General features: G+C 49.8%; 1 protein-coding gene across 3 annotated transcripts in view; it reads right to left on the minus strand.

Moving 5' to 3' along the window:
* The window catches only part of SBNO2 (strawberry notch homolog 2), a 79,707-nt gene that overhangs the window by 3,472 nt on the left and 58,398 nt on the right, over positions 1-17,837 (minus strand). For all 3 annotated transcript variants that reach the window (XM_061601103.1, XM_061601104.1, XM_061601105.1), the window contains 17 exons: positions 17,529-17,705; positions 16,081-16,178; positions 14,929-15,011; positions 12,956-13,165; positions 12,200-12,375; positions 11,280-11,411; positions 10,198-10,333; positions 9,502-9,614; positions 8,793-8,864; positions 8,068-8,176; positions 7,496-7,570; positions 6,095-6,238; positions 5,079-5,173; positions 3,697-3,789; positions 2,832-2,963; positions 2,634-2,710; positions 557-747 (listed from right to left, as the gene is read on the minus strand). In XM_061601103.1, coding sequence (XP_061457087.1) covers positions 557-747; positions 2,634-2,710; positions 2,832-2,963; positions 3,697-3,789; positions 5,079-5,173; positions 6,095-6,238; positions 7,496-7,570; positions 8,068-8,176; positions 8,793-8,864; positions 9,502-9,614; positions 10,198-10,333; positions 11,280-11,411; positions 12,200-12,375; positions 12,956-13,165; positions 14,929-15,011; positions 16,081-16,178; positions 17,529-17,705 — 2,113 coding nt within the window. The remainder of the gene's footprint in view (positions 1-556; positions 748-2,633; positions 2,711-2,831; positions 2,964-3,696; positions 3,790-5,078; positions 5,174-6,094; positions 6,239-7,495; positions 7,571-8,067; positions 8,177-8,792; positions 8,865-9,501; positions 9,615-10,197; positions 10,334-11,279; positions 11,412-12,199; positions 12,376-12,955; positions 13,166-14,928; positions 15,012-16,080; positions 16,179-17,528; positions 17,706-17,837) is intronic.

Raw genomic sequence — 17,837 nt, forward strand, 5'->3', positions numbered from 1 at the left:
CCCTTGCTCACTCGCCTACCTGCCTAACCCAACCCCGTGGTCAAAAGATAAAAATCACGCAAGACTCTGTGGGTCCCGCAGCCCAGCTACAGCAGGGCTAAAGAAGGTTTCCAGCCCAAGGGCCACACTGCCTGCTGGGCAACCTTCCAGGCTAGTTTCTACACAGACACACACACTCGCACACCCCTTTCCATCTAAGCAAGCAAAAGGCCCGATCAGAGTTCAAGGACGCATCTCAGCCAGGTAGGAAACGCTCAAGGAGAGTGCGGAATGGGGGTCAGTGAGGAGTTGCAGGAAAACCAAACAGAGAAGGCGGGCAATGGCCAGAGTGCCCAGCTTCCCGAGTGTGTCTCCTCCGACACCAAAGATAAAAAACAAGTTTCTAGGCCTTAAGGCCGCAAAAGGCTTTTTTTTAAAAAAAGAAAAAGTTCTCAGCAAAAACAGAACGTTAAACATAGGTTAGATCAAAAGCCACTCTCCACTACTCAGAACCTCCTCCTTCTGATGTGGCGCATCACCCTAAAAACGGGCCCCTGCGTCTCCCCCTCCTCCTCACCAACTTGCTTCTTCTTCTCTTTGGTCTTGAGGCGGACGATCTGCAAGTAGCAGGGGTTGGTGACGTCAGCCATGATGCTGGCGATCTTGCTCCAGACTCGCAGCAGCGCGCCACACAGCATGTAATAATGGCGCAGGCGTGTCCCCTGGAAACACTCCTTGCCCTCTTGCACCACCTTGCAGTTCCTGTTCCTGTTTGTTTTGTTGGGGAAGGAACGGAAAAGAGGTCACACGAGGAGCTCATCCTCCCATGCTAACTTGGCCGCAGTGATCTCTGCTGTGGATACGTTGCAGGCTAGATTACTGCAACGCGATCTATGCGTGTCTGCCCTTGAAGACTGTTTGGCAGCCTTCCAGAGTCCTATTGGGGGAGAGACGGCGTCTGTAACACTTCTCTTAATCAGCTGCACTAATTACTGGTGAACTTCCAGGCTCAATTCAACGGGCGCAGCCTCAGCCTGGGGCTCAGTGGCTCCTGCTGCCCATCTGGGACTTGGGGATGGGCAGAAGGCAGAAAGACCAACAGCTAGTGTGGCCAGAGCCAACGTCAGGTAGAGCCAACTCACTCTAGTTTTTCCCCATCCTCCACCTCCCCACCGAGTTCTACAAGGGGCAACACATGTCTGGTTCACACGTCATGCTGAACCATGGCTTAGCAAACCATTGCTTAGCATTATGTGTGAACCTAACTATGTTAGGTTAACTATGGTTAAAGGTTGCTTGTCAGCCCAGATTTGTGGTTGGTTTACAAACCTTAGTTAATGGTAACCACAGCTGAGCATTACGTCTGATCCCAGACCAACTCCTTTATTTATTTATTAAATTTATATCTCACCCATCCTCCCAGTAGGAGCCCAGGGTGGCAAACGAAAACACTAAAAGCAGTCTAAAACATCATAAAAATGACTTTAAAATATATTAGAACAAAACCTCTTTAAAAACATATTTTTTTAAAAAGCTTTAAAAACATCTTTACAAAAAACACCTTAAAAAGCAATTACAACATAGATGCAGACTGGGATCAGGTTTCTACTTAAAAGCCTTGTTGAAAGAGAAAGGTCTTCAGTAGGCGCCGAAAAGATAACAGAGACAGCGCCTGTCTAATATTTACTGGGAGTGAATTCCAAAGGGTCGGTGCCACCACACTAAAGATCTGTCGTTGTGCAACATGGGCCTCCTGATAAGATGGTATCTGCAGGGGGCCCTCGCCTGCAGAGCGCAGTGATCGGCTGGGTATATAAGGGGTCAGACAATCTTTCAGGTGTCCTGGTCCCAAGCTGTATAGGGCTTTGTACACCCAAACCAGAACCTTGAACTCAGCCCAGTAGCTAAACTTATCCCACCCTTCCTCCCAGAAGGAGCCCAGGGCGGCAACTATGGCTAAGGAGTAAACAGCAGCAAAGGGGGAAAAAAAATCAAACTGCTCTCAAGGTTCAGCGGCTCTGTGATGTAATAAAGCAAGTGTAAGTGTAGACTCATCTTTCACAATGGTCTCTTAACTGCGGTCTCCCTTTGGGAGGAAAGGCAAGAGATAAGTGTAATGAAAAGCAGACGAAACTGAGCCTGTAGAGTCATCAGCCCAGTCCTGTGGAATGCTCTGCCGACAGACATTCATCAGTTCTGGTTGTTAAAAGCCTGCTGAAAACGTCTCTGGGTCACTAGGCTCATGCCGGCAATTGAGACAATATCTTTCCTGCAACTGTAAATTGATTCCTGGTTTTCAATTATACGGTTTAAATCCCATGTTTACATATACGTTGCAACCTGCTTTGATCCTTATTTTTCTTTAAATGAACAGCAGTGCGTTGACTTTTTAAAAAAATAAATAAATAAACGTAAACTGCTCTGTGAGAGTCCTCCTTTAAGTAAGTAAAATAAACAAACGATGGTCCCTTTAACTATGGTCTCATGTTCTGTGCAGACCAGGGTCACTTAACGAGGAAAAGGAAGCTGGCAGGCGGTGCCGTATCCTGGCCCGGCTGTAAGAAATAAGGCAGGCTAGGCCGGGGCTGGCTGAGAGCTAGCAGAGGTGGGTGGGGGCCACTTCCACCCTAATGGCCTCTGCTATGGGTACTTACCATACAGCGTGGCTGCAGTGCTCGAAAGAGAAGGCATAATTGGCCTCCCAGTGATCTTTGGCGTCTTCCGGCGAGACCTAAAGAAAAGCCAGATGGAGGGACACAGTGAAGGAGGAGGGCGAGGCTTGGGAGGGTGCAGGACAGGGGGAGTGAGGAAAAGAGAGGGACGCAGCAACAGTGACTTCAGGCCAAGCGTACCTGCCGGTACTTTTTGAGGAGGCTCTCCAAGGTCTCCGGCTGGCTGTTCTTGCCGATGTTCGGCTTGTAGAGGGTGAAGTATTTCCCCCGGCTCTGCTCCGCCAAGATGCAAGTGTACTGCTGGCCTCGAACCTGCCCGGGAGCGGAGAAGGGAGAATGCAATGCTTGCAATCAACTCTGGAGGCAGGAGAAGACTGCTGAACGGAAGAGGAGGAGGCTCTCAAAGGGAGACGCTCTCCATCTCCCCTTGCATGCGTTGACCACGAAGAACAAGGACCCATACTTTCCTGTTTCCCCTCTTCCCTCCCCATCCCTTCTTCCTTTTGTATCGTGCCTATTAAAATTGTAAATCTGCAGGCAGGGAACTGGGTTGCGTGCTTGGTCTTTGCACAGCGTGTCTAGAAAGCTGGCTGTGGGCGCAAAAGCAATCCTATATCACAGGGTTGCGGGAAGCTCAGGCCGGGGGGGGGCAGGGGGGTCGAATGTGGCCCTCCAGACCTCTCTCTGGTCTGTGGAACTCTCCCTAAGCCACACCCTCTTTCCCAGCCCTGCACCCTGCTCATTCTTAGCCTGGCTGGGATGTCTCCTTCAACTCTGATCAGGCCTGTTGCTTGCCTGGGTGAAGGACACGTGGGTGTGGGGGGGGGGTGGGGGGGGAGGGGGGGTGGGGGGGGGAGAAACTAGCCGACTGTGCAAAGGGGAAATTTACAGTCGTTGCCCTGACCATTTTTTTTGCGTCTGGCCCTGCCCAGCGCCGGCACAAAGCCCCCGGCAGCTTCTCCAGAAGGAATGCGGCCCTCAGGCCAGAAGCGTTTCCCCACCCAATGTAGAGCGGCCTCCCCTGCAACCTGCCCAGTTGCCTTACCTTATACGACAGGTAGAAGCCATCATAAGGGCCCGTCAGGCAGAGCGACTTGTCGTAGGCCTCTTCCCACTTCAAGCCTCTGTCGACACTGATCTAATGTGGGGCGGAGAAACCAAGCAGGGAGGCTGGTCGGTTTTATTTACTTATTTATTTGATTTGTAAGTTACTTGTTACCCAAAGGTCTCCAAAGCGACTGACCACATTGTCAGAAACAAAACAAATCTGTACGGCAAGAACAGAGCAATGAAATAGCCGCCACAGGCGCCATTTACAACCACAGGAAGGTTCGGCACCACCCTAATAAGCCGCTTAGAGATCTTCCACCATCGAGCGATAATCTGAATTTTGTTAAATAAATAAAACAACAAAACAACGGAACCATCTCAGTCTATCAAATGCCGGGGGTGGGTGGTAGTGGAAGGTTAGCCTTTACCTGCCGCCAAAAAGATGTCGATGAAGGCGCCAGGCGGACCTCGCTGGGGAGCGAGTTCCACACACGAGGAGCCACCACTTTAAAGGCCCTCTCCCTTGTCACCGCCCTCCGAGCCTCACATCGGGGGTGGGGGCTTGAGAAGGGCCTCAGAAGAAGATCTGAGGGCCCAGGGAAGTCCACATTGGGACGCTCAAAAGATATTGGGGTCCTGAGCTGTAAAGAGCTTTATAGGTCCCAAAAGCAGCACTATGCATTGGCTTGGAAGTGTTACAGGCAGGCAGTGTAACTAAGACAGGATAGGTATTGTATGACCTGTTCGCCTTGAACCCGTCAAGGGTCGGCCTGCTGCATTCTCCAGTAACTACAGCTGTTATCTTTTCGGCGCCAGGTCAAGACTTCTCCCAGGCATTTTAGCATGTGTTTTTAAATTGCTTTTTAAAAATGTGTTGTTTAAATTTGTATGTTTTTTTTTAATGTTTTAATTGTTGTAAACCGCCCAGGGAACTTCGGCTATGGGTCGGTATATAAATGCAATTAATAATAATAATAATAATAATAAATGCCTTTACCCTAGCTCTGAACTCTGAATTTTCAAGGGCACCCTCCACCAACCAGGCACCCTCCCCCCCAAGGTATTGCTGAAGTCCCAACTCCCAGCGGTCACGGCGGGTTTGTAGCCCGACACATCTGGAAGGAATCAGGTTGGCAATGGTTATCTTGACGTTCATCAACTCCAGGCCCCAAGCAGGTAAAGCCTTTCTGCAAAACCCCTGGCCTGGTGAGGACCAGGCCCGGCCCTACCTCACTGGGACGTTGTGATGATGGAAACAGGAGGTGGGGGGAAGGGGAGCACCGCGTAGGCCACCTTGCAGGAAAGGGGGGTTATAAAAGTGGGGAAGAAGAGGAAAAAAACTGCCCTAGCTGGCAGCCCTTGCCAGCCCGTTCTTACCTTGTAAAAGACCACCTGCCCGTCTTGCGGGTGGCCAGGTGTCAGGAAAACCTCTTTGCTCTCTTCGTAGATCTCATCAATGCCGGGGGCTAGGTCTGGCGGGGGGGAGAAAAAACGGAGGCAAAAAAAAAAGAATATATATATATATATTAGCCTTCAGTTCAACAGCATCCCATCCCTGCACCCAGCCATCATTTCCCCCACCTCGCAATCCGAACCGTGTCGTCCTTGGGGGGGGGGGGTTGCTCTCCAACACCCCATCCCACCCCACAGCTGGAGAGGGAGACACAGACAGACTGTCCCTTTCTGTGATGTCATGATAAAGGCGGAGCTTCAGCAGCAACAACTCAGCCTTACCCCTTGCCGGGCTCCCACAGCCCTCGATGTTTCTCCACAGAGCTAAAAACAAGGGTGGGTGGCTATATTTGGCCCTCTGAGCAACTTTATCACACCTTTTTTTGGAAGGGGGCGGCATGGGATGTGGCAGGGGTGGGATGTGGGGGTGGTCTGCTGCAGAATTTTAATGAAAAGCAGCAAGAGGTCGCCACACATATCTCACATAGATTTTGTTGTATATGCTAACTCATATACATTGTAGAAGGACAAAGGACCCCCAATCAACTTCAAGAAGCCCCCCACCCCTCACTCTTCTGGATACAGGACAGTTAGTCACCCCAGCAGAGCTTAGCTGATGAAAGTAAAGGCGGAACTATAAGTCATGCAGGGAAGCAACAAGCACCCTCCCCTCCCCAGCAGAGCGTAACAAGAAGGCAGAACTGTGGGCTGTGCAGAGAAGCAACAAGCATCCTCCCTATACACCCCAGCAGAGCTTAACAGAAGGCAGAACTGTGGGTCATGCAGAGAAGCAACAAGCATCCTCCTCCATGTGGGGGTGATTTCGCCAGTTTAAAGTCATCTCTCTCAGGACATATTAGTAAGTCCTCTCATGGCACACAGTTTGTTTGTGCGTGTGTGCTCGTGTGCGCGCATGTGAGTGCGCTCCTGCTGCTCCTTACCCAGAATCCCCATGTCATATTTGCCATCCTTCTTGTCCCTCTCAATCAGGTAGTCAAAAGTGTCGCTGAAGTACTGGAAGAGCAAGTTCTGCTTGTGCACTTCCAAGCCCAGGATGCGGTTCAGGAACTTGGTGATGGAGCAGTCTGTGACGACAAAAAGCCGCCACACACACACTTAGTTCATCTGGCTCAGTGGTCCTCCCCCATCGCACAAAGACTCTCTGGGCAGCCCCATGCCATGACGTCCTCTTAGAACAAGGAGATCTAGGAGCTATTGTCAACAAAAAACCACTTGCCTACTGTGGCTTACTGTGCAAAGGCAGAGGGATGCCAGTGCAAAGAAAAGATGACGGGTTGGAGAATTTAATGCATTGCCACAATAAAACTGAGGAACGCTATTTTTCCTGGAAAAGAAACCACTGTGGAAGAATGCACTGCAACAAATCAAAAGGAAACCTAATTTGTCAGTGTGGAGTGCTTTTCTTTTTTGCATTTGCTTTGTCATTCACAGTAACTGCCGCTTAACTATAGCGGGCTCTTTGCTCAGTCGGTGCTGTCCAAGCAAGCTTCTTTTTCCTATTGTGCCCTGTAAGGAATTGGGAGTCACGTGATCAGATCTGGGGTGTAACTACCACAGCGGCAGAACCTGGGCGTTCTGGAACCAGGCAGACAGAAGACAATATATCATATCTATATCTATATATCGTCCGCACACACGATAGCTAGATTTCAGTGTTCTGTCTGAAAATACACACACTAGCATCTAAAACCCTAAATGACTTAGATCCCAAACGTCTGAAAGACCGCCTCCTTCCCTACAGAGCCTCTTGGGTGTTGAGACTCTTAACAGTTCCGCCAGCCTCTGAAGTTCAAAGGGTGATGGCAGCCCAGGAGAGGGCCTTCTCTGTCGCAGCCCCTAAGTTGTGCAACTCCCTCCTTACAGAGGTGCATCTGTCACCTTTACGGCTTTCAGGGGATGCTGAAGACCCACCCGTTTAACCGTGGCCTTTGACACCCGAGACAAATGTTTTCAGTGCCTCCCCGCCCTTCCCCACGGATTCCTGTGACTGTAATTTGTTTTGTTTTTAATATTGAATTTTAAAACTGTTGCAACATGGCGTGGTACCTGTTGGTGAAGATGGGTAATACACCATCATCATAATATTATTATTTTGCAGGCAAGGTGGGCTAAGAAATGCGTAAGTCCAACCACTGTGAATAAAAAAAAAAAAAAACCTTGCAGACCAGCCCTTGCCGCCCACATCTTCCTCTGCAGGTGCTTCTGGGAGAAATCTGGGATAACCAAACCAGTTTCAGAGCTGCCCCCTTGACAGACGATTCAGGGTTTATGGACAAGAGAGGAGCCCCCGGGGAAAGAAAACAGAAAGCGGCAAGACGCACCTTTCTCCACAGTCACATAGCCGTAGCGCATCTCTTTGCAACAGATCCCGACCGACAGGAGACACTGCTTCATTTCTGGAATCGCCCAGGCACAGGGAGGAGAGAACAGCATTATATTTTAGGGGCATTACTAGAGATGTGAAGGTCTGGGGAGAGAGGGGGAAGCAGAAAAATTTGGGGAGGGCAAGAACGGGTTTTTACATTTTGGGGGGTGGAAAAACGAGGAAAAAACCAGGGTCTCCCCCACAATATTTTCGTGGGCTTGTTCCCGGCTCTTCACATTTTTTAGGCATCACCCAACGCAACCCCAAAACCAGCTAAGATGCACAGAATTGATCAACTAAAATTTTTAATAGTATGAAAAGCAAAAAACACCATTGGTCGAAAGCAAATAAAGGAAAAAGGACACTTTTTTATAGGTCATGCACACACCCCTGTCACAAGAGGCAGGATCTCAGACGAGCATTCTGGCTTGTAGCCCACTCTCTTGACCAAAGGGCAACACATGTGGCTTTTTTCCTTTTCTGGCACTCAGCCCCAAACCCCACCTTTCTATTCTCTGGCTTGCATACCGTGAAAGAAAGCCGCGTCTTCTCTCGGGTAACTCTTGGGCACGGGGACTTTGTTCTCGGTCTGGTTGAAGATAGTGAGGAGGACCTTGTCGAGGGCTCTGGACCCGTACTGGGGAGAGGGAGAAGGGATGCAAAGAGCGGAATCAGGCCCTGTGCAGGCGTTGGGATTTGGGCACAGCCCCCGCATTTAAATACAATTAAAAGGTAAATAAAATGACGTTCTGCAAAGGCTTGGGGACGTCCGAGGAAGCAGAATGCTGGAAGATTCAGGACAGACAAAAGGAAGGACTCCTTCACGCAGCGCAGAGTTAAACGATGGAATTAGCTCCCACAGGAAGCAGTTACGGCCGCCAACTTAGGTGGCTTTGAAAGAGGATTAGACATGTTCGTGGAGGAGAATAAAGCTATCAGTGGCCAATAGCCATGACGGCGATGCTCTGACTCCACAGTCGGAGGCAGGGTGCTTCTGAATGCCAGTTGCTTGAAACCGCAAGGGGAGAGAGTTGCTCTTGCGCTCAGGTCCTGCTTTGGGGCTTCTTCCCATCTGGGGCATCTGGTTGGCCACTGTGAGAACAGGACGCTGGACTAGATGGGCCCCCGGTGGCCTGATCCAGAAGAGCGCTTCTTTTTTGCTGCTGTCGTTTATTGTTATTTCCTTACGTTCTTTCGGCAGCTTCAAGGTGCCCCAAGGCACTCTTGGAAGCAGCTCCCCGTTAACTCCTCACCTTATTCTCGAAGTTGTATTTGCTCAGGTCCCTGGATTCAGTTGCTCTCCTGTCCCCGTGAGTTAAGGCACCCTGTTGAGGGAGAGAGAGGGAAGGCAATCCTGAGACCGTCCAGAAATCTAGGGAAGGAGGATGCCATGCTTGGCAACGCAGCGGCCGATGTTCCTCCCTGGCTACTTTATTCCCGCTCATGGAGCTACATTTCCCAGAGTGGTTCAACAAGGAGCCCCTCTGCCCTGAGGACTCTGGGAATTGTAGCTCTGTGAGGGGAACCGGGGCGAGGGGAGGGTCTTCTAACAACTCTCAGCACCCTTTCACAAGCTTCCCCTCCCAGGATCCTTTGGGGGAAGAGCCATGACTGTTGAAAAGTGGAATCATAGCAGAATAAATGTATGGTGGGAATGTGGCCAGTCCTCTCACCAACAATCTGTATTTATTTGGTTTGCAATAATTACCAGTCATCGTGTTCTATATGTATTTTAATTTTTAACGGTTTTTAATTTTTTTGTGGCTTTTTAAACCCATTTTAATCTTCTGGTCTGTGGCCATAATAAATGATTCATTCATGGTGGGAATGTGGCCTCTGTCAGGGCTGCATTTGAAACTGGGGCCTGAGGCCCAGCCCCTCTCCCCGCCACACTATGCTATGTGGGTCTTCATGGGGGGCAGCGGGTGGGATTCTTCAGGAGAGAAAAATGCAAACGCTTACAAGGCTTTCCAGGCGTTTGGCCACAATGGAAGCGAACCGTCGCTCTCCGGCCAGTTCGGAGATGAGGAAGATGTACTCCGGAGCAGAGACTTGGTTGGATCGGTGTGTCCGACCTGCCAGGAAACCCAAAAGTCCAAAGGTTGGTTTTCGACCCGCACAGCAAGAGGAGGCCAGCTAGTGGCATAAACTAGCCTTTGCCAGCATCCTGGTTTGTGGACTACAACTCCCATCAGCCCCAGACAGCATGGCCACGTATCACTGGGACTGACAGGAGCTGCAGTCAAAAACATCCAGAGGGCCCGACTTTGGAGAAGGCTGGCACAAGCAGATGAGCCCATCTCGGGCTAAAGTCAGAGGCATGTTCTCAGAGTCCGGTTGTTTACTTATTTACATTGGATAAATCGCATGCCTTTAGCTCAGCTGGAGTTCAGGGGCTGCTTAACTGCAGCTTTCAATTCAGAGCTGCTGCTAACCTAGCTTTCATATAAAAAGGGGTGGGGAACTGGAATGGAATTTGGATTCAGTTTTAATGGGAACCAAGGAGAGTCTTGCGGCGCCTGTTCTGGATAGGAGTGCAATTTCGTTTTGAGTGCCCTTTGTAAGCAGCTTAAAGGGACCTTTGAGGCTATAGAGCTGGATATATAGGAAATATTCCAAATAAATTAAAAGGGAAACTTAAGAGGGATTTCTGCTTACCAAACTGCTGTATAGCTCGGTCGGCGCTCCAGGGCAGTTCCAACGTCATATGGACGCGCCTCTTCTGATTCTTTACCCGTCTGTCCGCTTGGAGGGAAATCCCTGAGCTAGAGGCCTCGGAGATTATTGCTACGAGCTGGCAGAGAGAGACACAGAGAGAGAATCATAGTGTAAGAGAGTGGTTCCCAAACTTCACCCCGCCATCTACAACTACAACTCCCATCAGCTCCCACAGCCAGCATGGCTGCGCTGGCCACATCTGATGATGGGACATGCAGTCCAAAACACCTAGAAGGCCCCAGGCCAGGTAAGGCTTCACTGTGCCTTCCTTATCTTCTAGAGTCGGGTACAGGCCGACCGTGTGTCTACCAGCTCAATCGGGCGGCCTTGCCAAATTTTAACCAGAAACATTGGATCCAAAGAAATGTATGAATAAAAGGCGATTAAAATGAAAGAAATGAGATTTCCGTGCGCGATTCCGCCCGGCCTGCTTCCTCTCATTTGTTCTGTGCTGGTTCCTCTCTCCTCCCCAGCACCAACCCTGAATTGCAGGAACAACTCCTTGCTTGCCAATGCCCACTTTATCATAGAGCCTCAGGGGAGTTGGGGAGGGGAGAGCAGTCTTCCAGGGTAGCATCCAAACCAAAATATGGAGTGTTTCCTCTCCAGGATCAGCTCCTGATTATTACTGGGGGGGAGGGGGGCTGCGGGGCAAGATGCCCTCAGTGGGTCTCCCCCACTGAGTGGGGCCACTGACCTCTCACTCTGGGCTTATCTGGACTTATGGTGACCCCATGAATCAGCGACCTCCAAGAGCATCTGTTATAAACCACCCTGTTCAGATCTTGTAAGTTCAGGGCTGTGGCTTCCTTTATGGAATCAGTCCATCTCTCTTTTGGCCTTCCTCTTTTTCAACTCCCTTCGGTTTTCCCCAGCATCATTGTCTTTTCTAGTGAATCAGGTCTTCTCATCATGTTTCCAATACGGAAAGTTTAATCCCTCTCCCTTGCAAGCCTTGCGCCTTTGCCTCCCTTTAACCCCCTGCCCCTCCAAGCCCCCACCCGCCCCCTCCCGGTGCTCACTTTGTCTCCATTCATAAAACGCTCTTTCTCCTTGAGATTCACGTGGTCGATGGACAGCCCTTGCTCGGCTCGCGACTCGAAGGCGATGGAGCCGCCCGGTCGCCGGACAACGCGCCCTTTACGCCCAGTCATCTGTGCGGGGGGGGGGGGAGAAGAAGGAAGAAGACGCTTAGAGTATTAGCAGGGAAGACACCTGAGCCCATGTTGCAACTCTGATCTCGTGCAGCGACACACCAGAACTCTCCTTTGTGTGGGACTTGAACCCAGAACCCTCAAGGTCATGCGGTTGGAGATGCCCCAGACTGTGTGCACCCCATTCAGGCAGAAAAGGGAACAGCAGCGAGCAACGTCCACCCCTGAGATTATCTGGCAGCACGATGCTTTCGGATAAGCCTTGGAGCCTGCCCTTATGCCTTTGCCCAGTCAACGAAGCAAGACTTTTCTGGTTGCTGCATTCTGGGCTTTTCTTCCCTCTGCTCAATCCCTCTGGTTTACTCCAGGATGTCGGGGGAATGCCTAGATTTGTATACGGATGTCTGGAGACACTGCCTGATCTTTGCATCGGGTGGCAATAGGCTTCAAGGGAGGTGGAGCCAAGCCAACCAGGTCTCTCTCTCTCACACACACACACACACAAAAGAGAACTGGCAATGAGTTTGTTTGATATGACTAGCAGCAATTCCTCACACACTAGTGTGCCATGACGCTTAAGGAACCCAAAGCCCCAAGAGCTCCCACCAGTAAAGGAGGGTGCCCACTGCATCTCTGCACGAGTCTCGCCTCCTCCATTTGGGAGCAGCCAGGAGTTTAAAGCCCCAGAAAGCTTGTCCTCCTCATCGGGGGAAGTGCTTGAGCACCCTCTAGTGACACACGCTCTGTGCCCTTCCCCCCCCCCCACACACACCCAAACAACGTCCAACCTCTGCCACATGCTCCGGGCCACCAAAGTGATCAATCAGTTCATCCAAGGTATTGAGAGGTAGGTCTTTGGCCAGCGCTTTCGCTTTTGACAAGAGCTCCTGTTTCATCTTCTCGATGTGCTCCAGCACAACTGAGCCGTACATCTCCTTCTGGGCATTTTGGAAAGAGGCGCTGCCTGTACAGGGGGCGATGAAGAGACGAGATGTTTCCAGGTTTTTAATCGTCAGATTTGTGTTTGCTTTTAACTGGTTTTAATTTATATGTGTGTTTTTAGGTTGCACTGGCCGCGTGTGTTTAAGCTGGTTTTAACGTAAAGTTGCTTTGAGTAACTTCTCTGTCAGCAAAGCAATAACATAATAAATATGTAAGGACAGCCCGCTGGATCAGGCCAGTGGCCCATCTAGACCAGTAACTAGATGCCCCAAAGGGTAGCCCGCAAGCAGGGCCTGACTGGAGGAGCACTCTCCACTCCCACGGCTTCGGGCACACTATGGTGGCAGAGTGTAGCCATCGTGGTTAACAGCCATTAATAGCCTTATCATCAATGAACTGGTCTAATCTCCTTTTCAAGCCATCCACGTTAGTGGCTGTCAGTGCCTCCTGAGGAAGTGAATTCCACAGATTAAGTATGTGCTGCGTGGAAAAGTCCTTCCTGGGAACAGCCCCAGAGCAACCCTGCCAGTCAGCATAGACGCTATTCAGCTAGATGGACCCATGATCTGGGTCAGGAGGAAATCAGTCCGAAAAGCACTCACCTCGGTCCTCGCACGCGTAGCCGTTGGTGGTGGTGCGCTCGATGAAGATCACATCGTCGTTTTCAAACAGGGACTCCGGGGAGGAGTTGAAATCGCTCTCCATCCCTCCCTCGGAATCGGAGCTGCTGTCAGAGCTGATCTTGATGATGCTGCTGCTGCTGGTGAGGTCACAGTTTTTGGGGACCTTGGTGACGCGGACTCTTTGTTTCCCTGGAGGAGAAAAAGGGTGGGGAAGGAAGGTGAGAAGCCACAGAGAGCAAGACAGAGGCAGGGAAGGGAATATCAGGTAAGGGAAAGGCCTCCACAAGGTCTAGTTCTCACTAAGAAAGAACACTTGAGTCTGGGCTGTGCTGCTATGATTAAACTGCTCCAGACCAAAAAAAAAAAAATGTCCCCGCATAAAAACACCTAGCACGTCAGGATTCTAGCCTGCCTTTCACCCCGAGATGCTACCTTTCTATATGTAGGGAGTTCTCTCTCACTCACTCTTTTTAAGTCTTATGAGCAGCTGCAATCTGAAGCAGTAAGGCCCAGGCACAAGTTGATTGCCTCAGTGAGAAAGCAGGGATGGGGGTCCTCTATATGTTGCTGGGCTCCTAACTCCCAGCAGCTCCAGTAGCCAGCATGGCCAGTGGCCAAAGGATGCTGGGAGTCCAGCAACATCTGGAAGGCCATGGGCTCCTCAGTCCAGCAGAAAAAAGAAGCGTTTTGACTATTCAGAACGCAAAAGGCAGTTTCATGTGCATGTTTAGAGGAGAGTGATGCAGGAGGGGGGAAATCTTGCAGGAAAAATTCCGGCGGAGGGGGAAAAAAAAGACTTTTCTGCTTTCAGAAATTCATAAACGTTCCATGAAATAGAGAACTTAAGAACAGCCCAGCTGCTGGATCCAGACTAGCATCCTGTTCTCACAGAGGCCAACCAGATGCCCATTATGGGAAGCCTGCACCGTTCATTTCATAAAATTAAGCTAGTAATGTTGGCAGTGCAAGGACAAACTGAGCAACTGGCACTGACCAAAAAAATATTAAAAAATCAGTCAAATCAAAGTTGCAGTTAACTTTTTTCAATGTGAATACCCCCGGGAATCTGAGAAAAATATGGCACACAACTCGTCAGCTAGGCTAAAATTAATATGCCAACAGTTTTCAGCGCATTCATTCTGCATCGATAGCCTTAAATTCTAAGTAAGGAAGGATAACAACAGCAACGATAATATTGGTTAGGTTTTTAACTATGTGTTTTAAAATTGTTGTAACCCGCCCTTTGGTTGAAGGACAGGTAATAAATTATAATAATACAATAATACCTCAGTTAACAAATCCTCCAGGAATAAAGCTCTGTCTAATAAAGGCTTTTTTAAAAGGTGAAACTGACCAGCTTTGCTATGGATTAACTTTCAACCCTTTGCCTTTGGTTTAATGTGAAACTGACTAGCCTCTGTCTTTGCTATCAATAAAATGACCAGCCTTTGCTTTGCATTAAAGAGATCTCTTGCTCTCTCCCAGGGCTGGGGAAGGAAGGATCCAATAAGATTGTAGGTGTAGGAGCCTATTCCTATTCTTCCCATGTTATTCCTATCTCTGGTACCGTTTCTGTTAAAGAAGTCATGTCCGGGAATGCATCTACTTTGTTAACTGAGGTATTACTGTAGTAGCAGTAGATTTTAACGGGGCCCCTTGGAGCAGAACGTAGGTGGATACACCCCAATGTTATTTAAATCAATGAATAAAATAAAATCCATTTAGGAGGAGGGGGTGACGGAAGGGAAGGACTGCGGCGGCATAACCGCAGAGACATTTATGTAGCCACAGGCCCAGGGTGAGACCAGGGTGAGGGGAAAAAAGGAAATTGAAGGACGATGGAACGGAGGAAGGTGCAGAAGGGGAGGCGAGAGAAGCAGGAGACGGGACGTTGTCACAAATTGCAACGGCGCTGCAAGGAGGGCGTGGGGAGAGAAGGGGGAGGGTCTTACTTTTTCTTTTAATGCCAGTTCCTCTCTCTCTCTTTCGTTTGGTTGAAGGAAAGTGCTTCTGAATTAGTGAGAGAAAGACGCCTCTGAAAAAAGGTGGAGATGCAACAGTTTATTCTAGCGGCCAGGAGAGCAAATTGTAGCTGGCTGTGTTTGTCTTTTTTTTAAAAAAAGAAAAAGGGATCAACGAAAGGGAAAAGACACAAAGAAAAAAAGAAACTAAAACCACCACCACCACCCTGGAGCCAAAAAACCAATCCATTCAGGGTTGGAGGCAGCACTGCCAGCCAATTGGCTAAGCTGGTGTGATGTCACAGAATGTTCAAGCATGTTACCTGAATGCTGGAAGGGGCGAGGACAGGGAAAGCAGTGCGGCTTTGCTGAATGAACTGGAAAGATGCCTTTGCTGGGGAGGGATTATGGATAGGAGGGGGCTGTGCCCAATGGCTGGAAGGGGGCTCAGGAGGCGTGTGGGTGTGGGGGCAGAAAGGGAGGAGAGATATTGGGTGGGATGGGGTGAGTGTGACTGATGCTTGGACAGTCAAAATTTCACAGAACAAAAATAAAATTGGGTGGTGTTTGCTTAATCTATCCTTTCTGGGTAAAAACAATGGTTAGGCAGGGGTGATCAAGTATAAAAAAGGGTTGAGTCACATACACAGATTGGGCTAAAAAGTTGTGTGGGGGGGGAGGAAACACTAGGAAGATGGGAAACTGAAAAAAGGATGCACGCACTGGTCTATGAGACAGGCAATGAGGACGTGAGCTTGGATGGAAACCAAACAACATCCACACCCACATGCAGAAGTATTTGACAATGTAGACACAGAATCCAAACATCTAAAGGGGAGGGCAGTGGTCAGGAAAGAGGAAAGGGCTGGAATGGAAAGCCAGAACTCCCGGGCAGGCGCTGGGCCACACCTCTGCCGCACATGACACACACACACGGGTGAGTGAGTGAGTGAGTGTGTGTGTGTAAGGTGTAAGCGCAGCTTAGTCAAGAGCTGAAGGGGGTGTGTGGGCTTCAAAATGCTAGGTTTGAGAAGGCCGCAGCCAAATCCAAAACACACCAAGCCCTCATCCTCATCATAATTGGAGAGCCTAAAGAAAACGCGCACCCACCCTCCCTCCCTCCAGAAGGGCTGCCAGACTCACTCGGCTGCAGACACGAAGCAGTTCAGCTGACCCTCCCTTTCGTCCAGAACCTCCCGGGTGCGGGCCTCGCCGGTCGACTGCAGGCCAATCACGACGCACTGCGGAAGGGAAGCCAGGGGGGAATGGACAATGCAGGGTTGTGGGGAGGGGAGAGAGAGAATCAGTCAGCAAGTAAAGAAGTGAGATGTATACTGGATGTTCATCGAATTTCCAAAACCCAGGGGATAGTTAAGGGTCCCCCCCCCCAGAATTCGACTGATGCAAGTTGGGGGGGCACCGTAGCTCAGTGACAGAGCATCTGCTCTGCATGCAGTAAAGTCCCAGGAGCCAACCTCTGGCATCTCGAGGCATGGCTGGGGAAAAGACCTCTCTCCGCTTAAGACCCTGAAGAGCTGCTGGTGGTCAGGCTTCCCCAAGCTGATGGCTTCTGGATGCTTTGGACTACCACTCCCATCAGCGTTGCTGGCTGGGGCTGATGGGAGTTGTAGTCTAAATAACCAGCTGTAATCCAAAACTTCTGGAGGGCACCTCGATGGCAAAAGGCTGATTTACATCAACAGCTGGATTCCAATTCGTCAAGACCATTCGTCAGGGCCATAACTCACGGGTTAAATGGCGACAAAGGATTTTAAACCACACTACACAGGTTAGTTATCTTATCAGTGCCCGGTTATCTGTGCTATCTATGACAATTTCTTACAAATGGCTCCCTGTGGGTGCTGATGCAATCTGCTCAGCAATTATCACCAACCTGTTGCTGTAAAAGGCGGCAGGTGTGCCTGTTCTACACCCATGTAAGCTCTAATGATCACTGGCTGTAATCGTTGCATCTCATTGCCTTTCGACTCCTACCTTACAATTTCCTCCTTTGTATACATGCCAACTAAGATCTCACTTTGTGCATCGCATTTCCTCCTCCTTCACAAGAAGAACAGAGAACGCAAATGTGGCTTCCGAGAGTAGCACCCCCTTGATTCAGCCCTGCATTTTTCTTTCCCCTGGTTCGCACATAACACCAAGCCATGGTTTCTTCAACAAACCATGAACTAGCCACGAATTGTCCCACAGTTGAGCAAACAAACCATGGCTTGTTCCCCCACCAAACCTTGGTTTGTTTCTCATAGGATCTTGCGTTGTGCACTTGTAGCTTGGCGAGCATCTGAGATGGCCAAACAAACCACGGTTAAGGAAGGGGCGTAGCGCCAAGCCATAGTTAAGGCAAACCAAGGTTCATAAGCGAATGAGTCTATGGCTTCAGATCGTGGTTTTGTCACCAGTCAACAAGCAATGGTTAAACCTCTGGGCAGGGTTTGCCCATTATGCCAAACCACAGTTAAACAAGCCATGGTTTAGAGTGATGTGGGTGCACGTGAACCAGGCCTTTGACAGGTGACAAAAGCACAGTGTAGGCCTGAGCCTTGTTGATGTCGGGTCCATCTCTCTCTCACCTTGCCTTTACTCAGCTCCTCCTTGGCCAACTCGACCACACGCCGGACTTTTGCAGCTATGCAGAGGTACTTGAAGAAGCGCTGGTGTGCAGACCAGAACTGTCCCCACAAAGATTTCCGAGACTCTAAGCCAATCAGTTCCACAGCATGCTGGAAAACTAGCAGGGCTTCTGCCCACTGGAGTGAGAAAGGAAGAAAGAGAAAAATTCTTTATTTCTGCTTGTTGGCCATTATTTAACACACACAAGTGAAGTCTCCACAACCAAATGTTGCAGTGTATCCCCAGCTGAGGAGTGCTCCTGTCCAGGG

This window comes from Rhineura floridana, chromosome 18 (assembly GCF_030035675.1).
Source record: "Rhineura floridana isolate rRhiFlo1 chromosome 18, rRhiFlo1.hap2, whole genome shotgun sequence".
Lineage (NCBI taxonomy): Eukaryota > Metazoa > Chordata > Lepidosauria > Squamata > Rhineuridae > Rhineura > Rhineura floridana.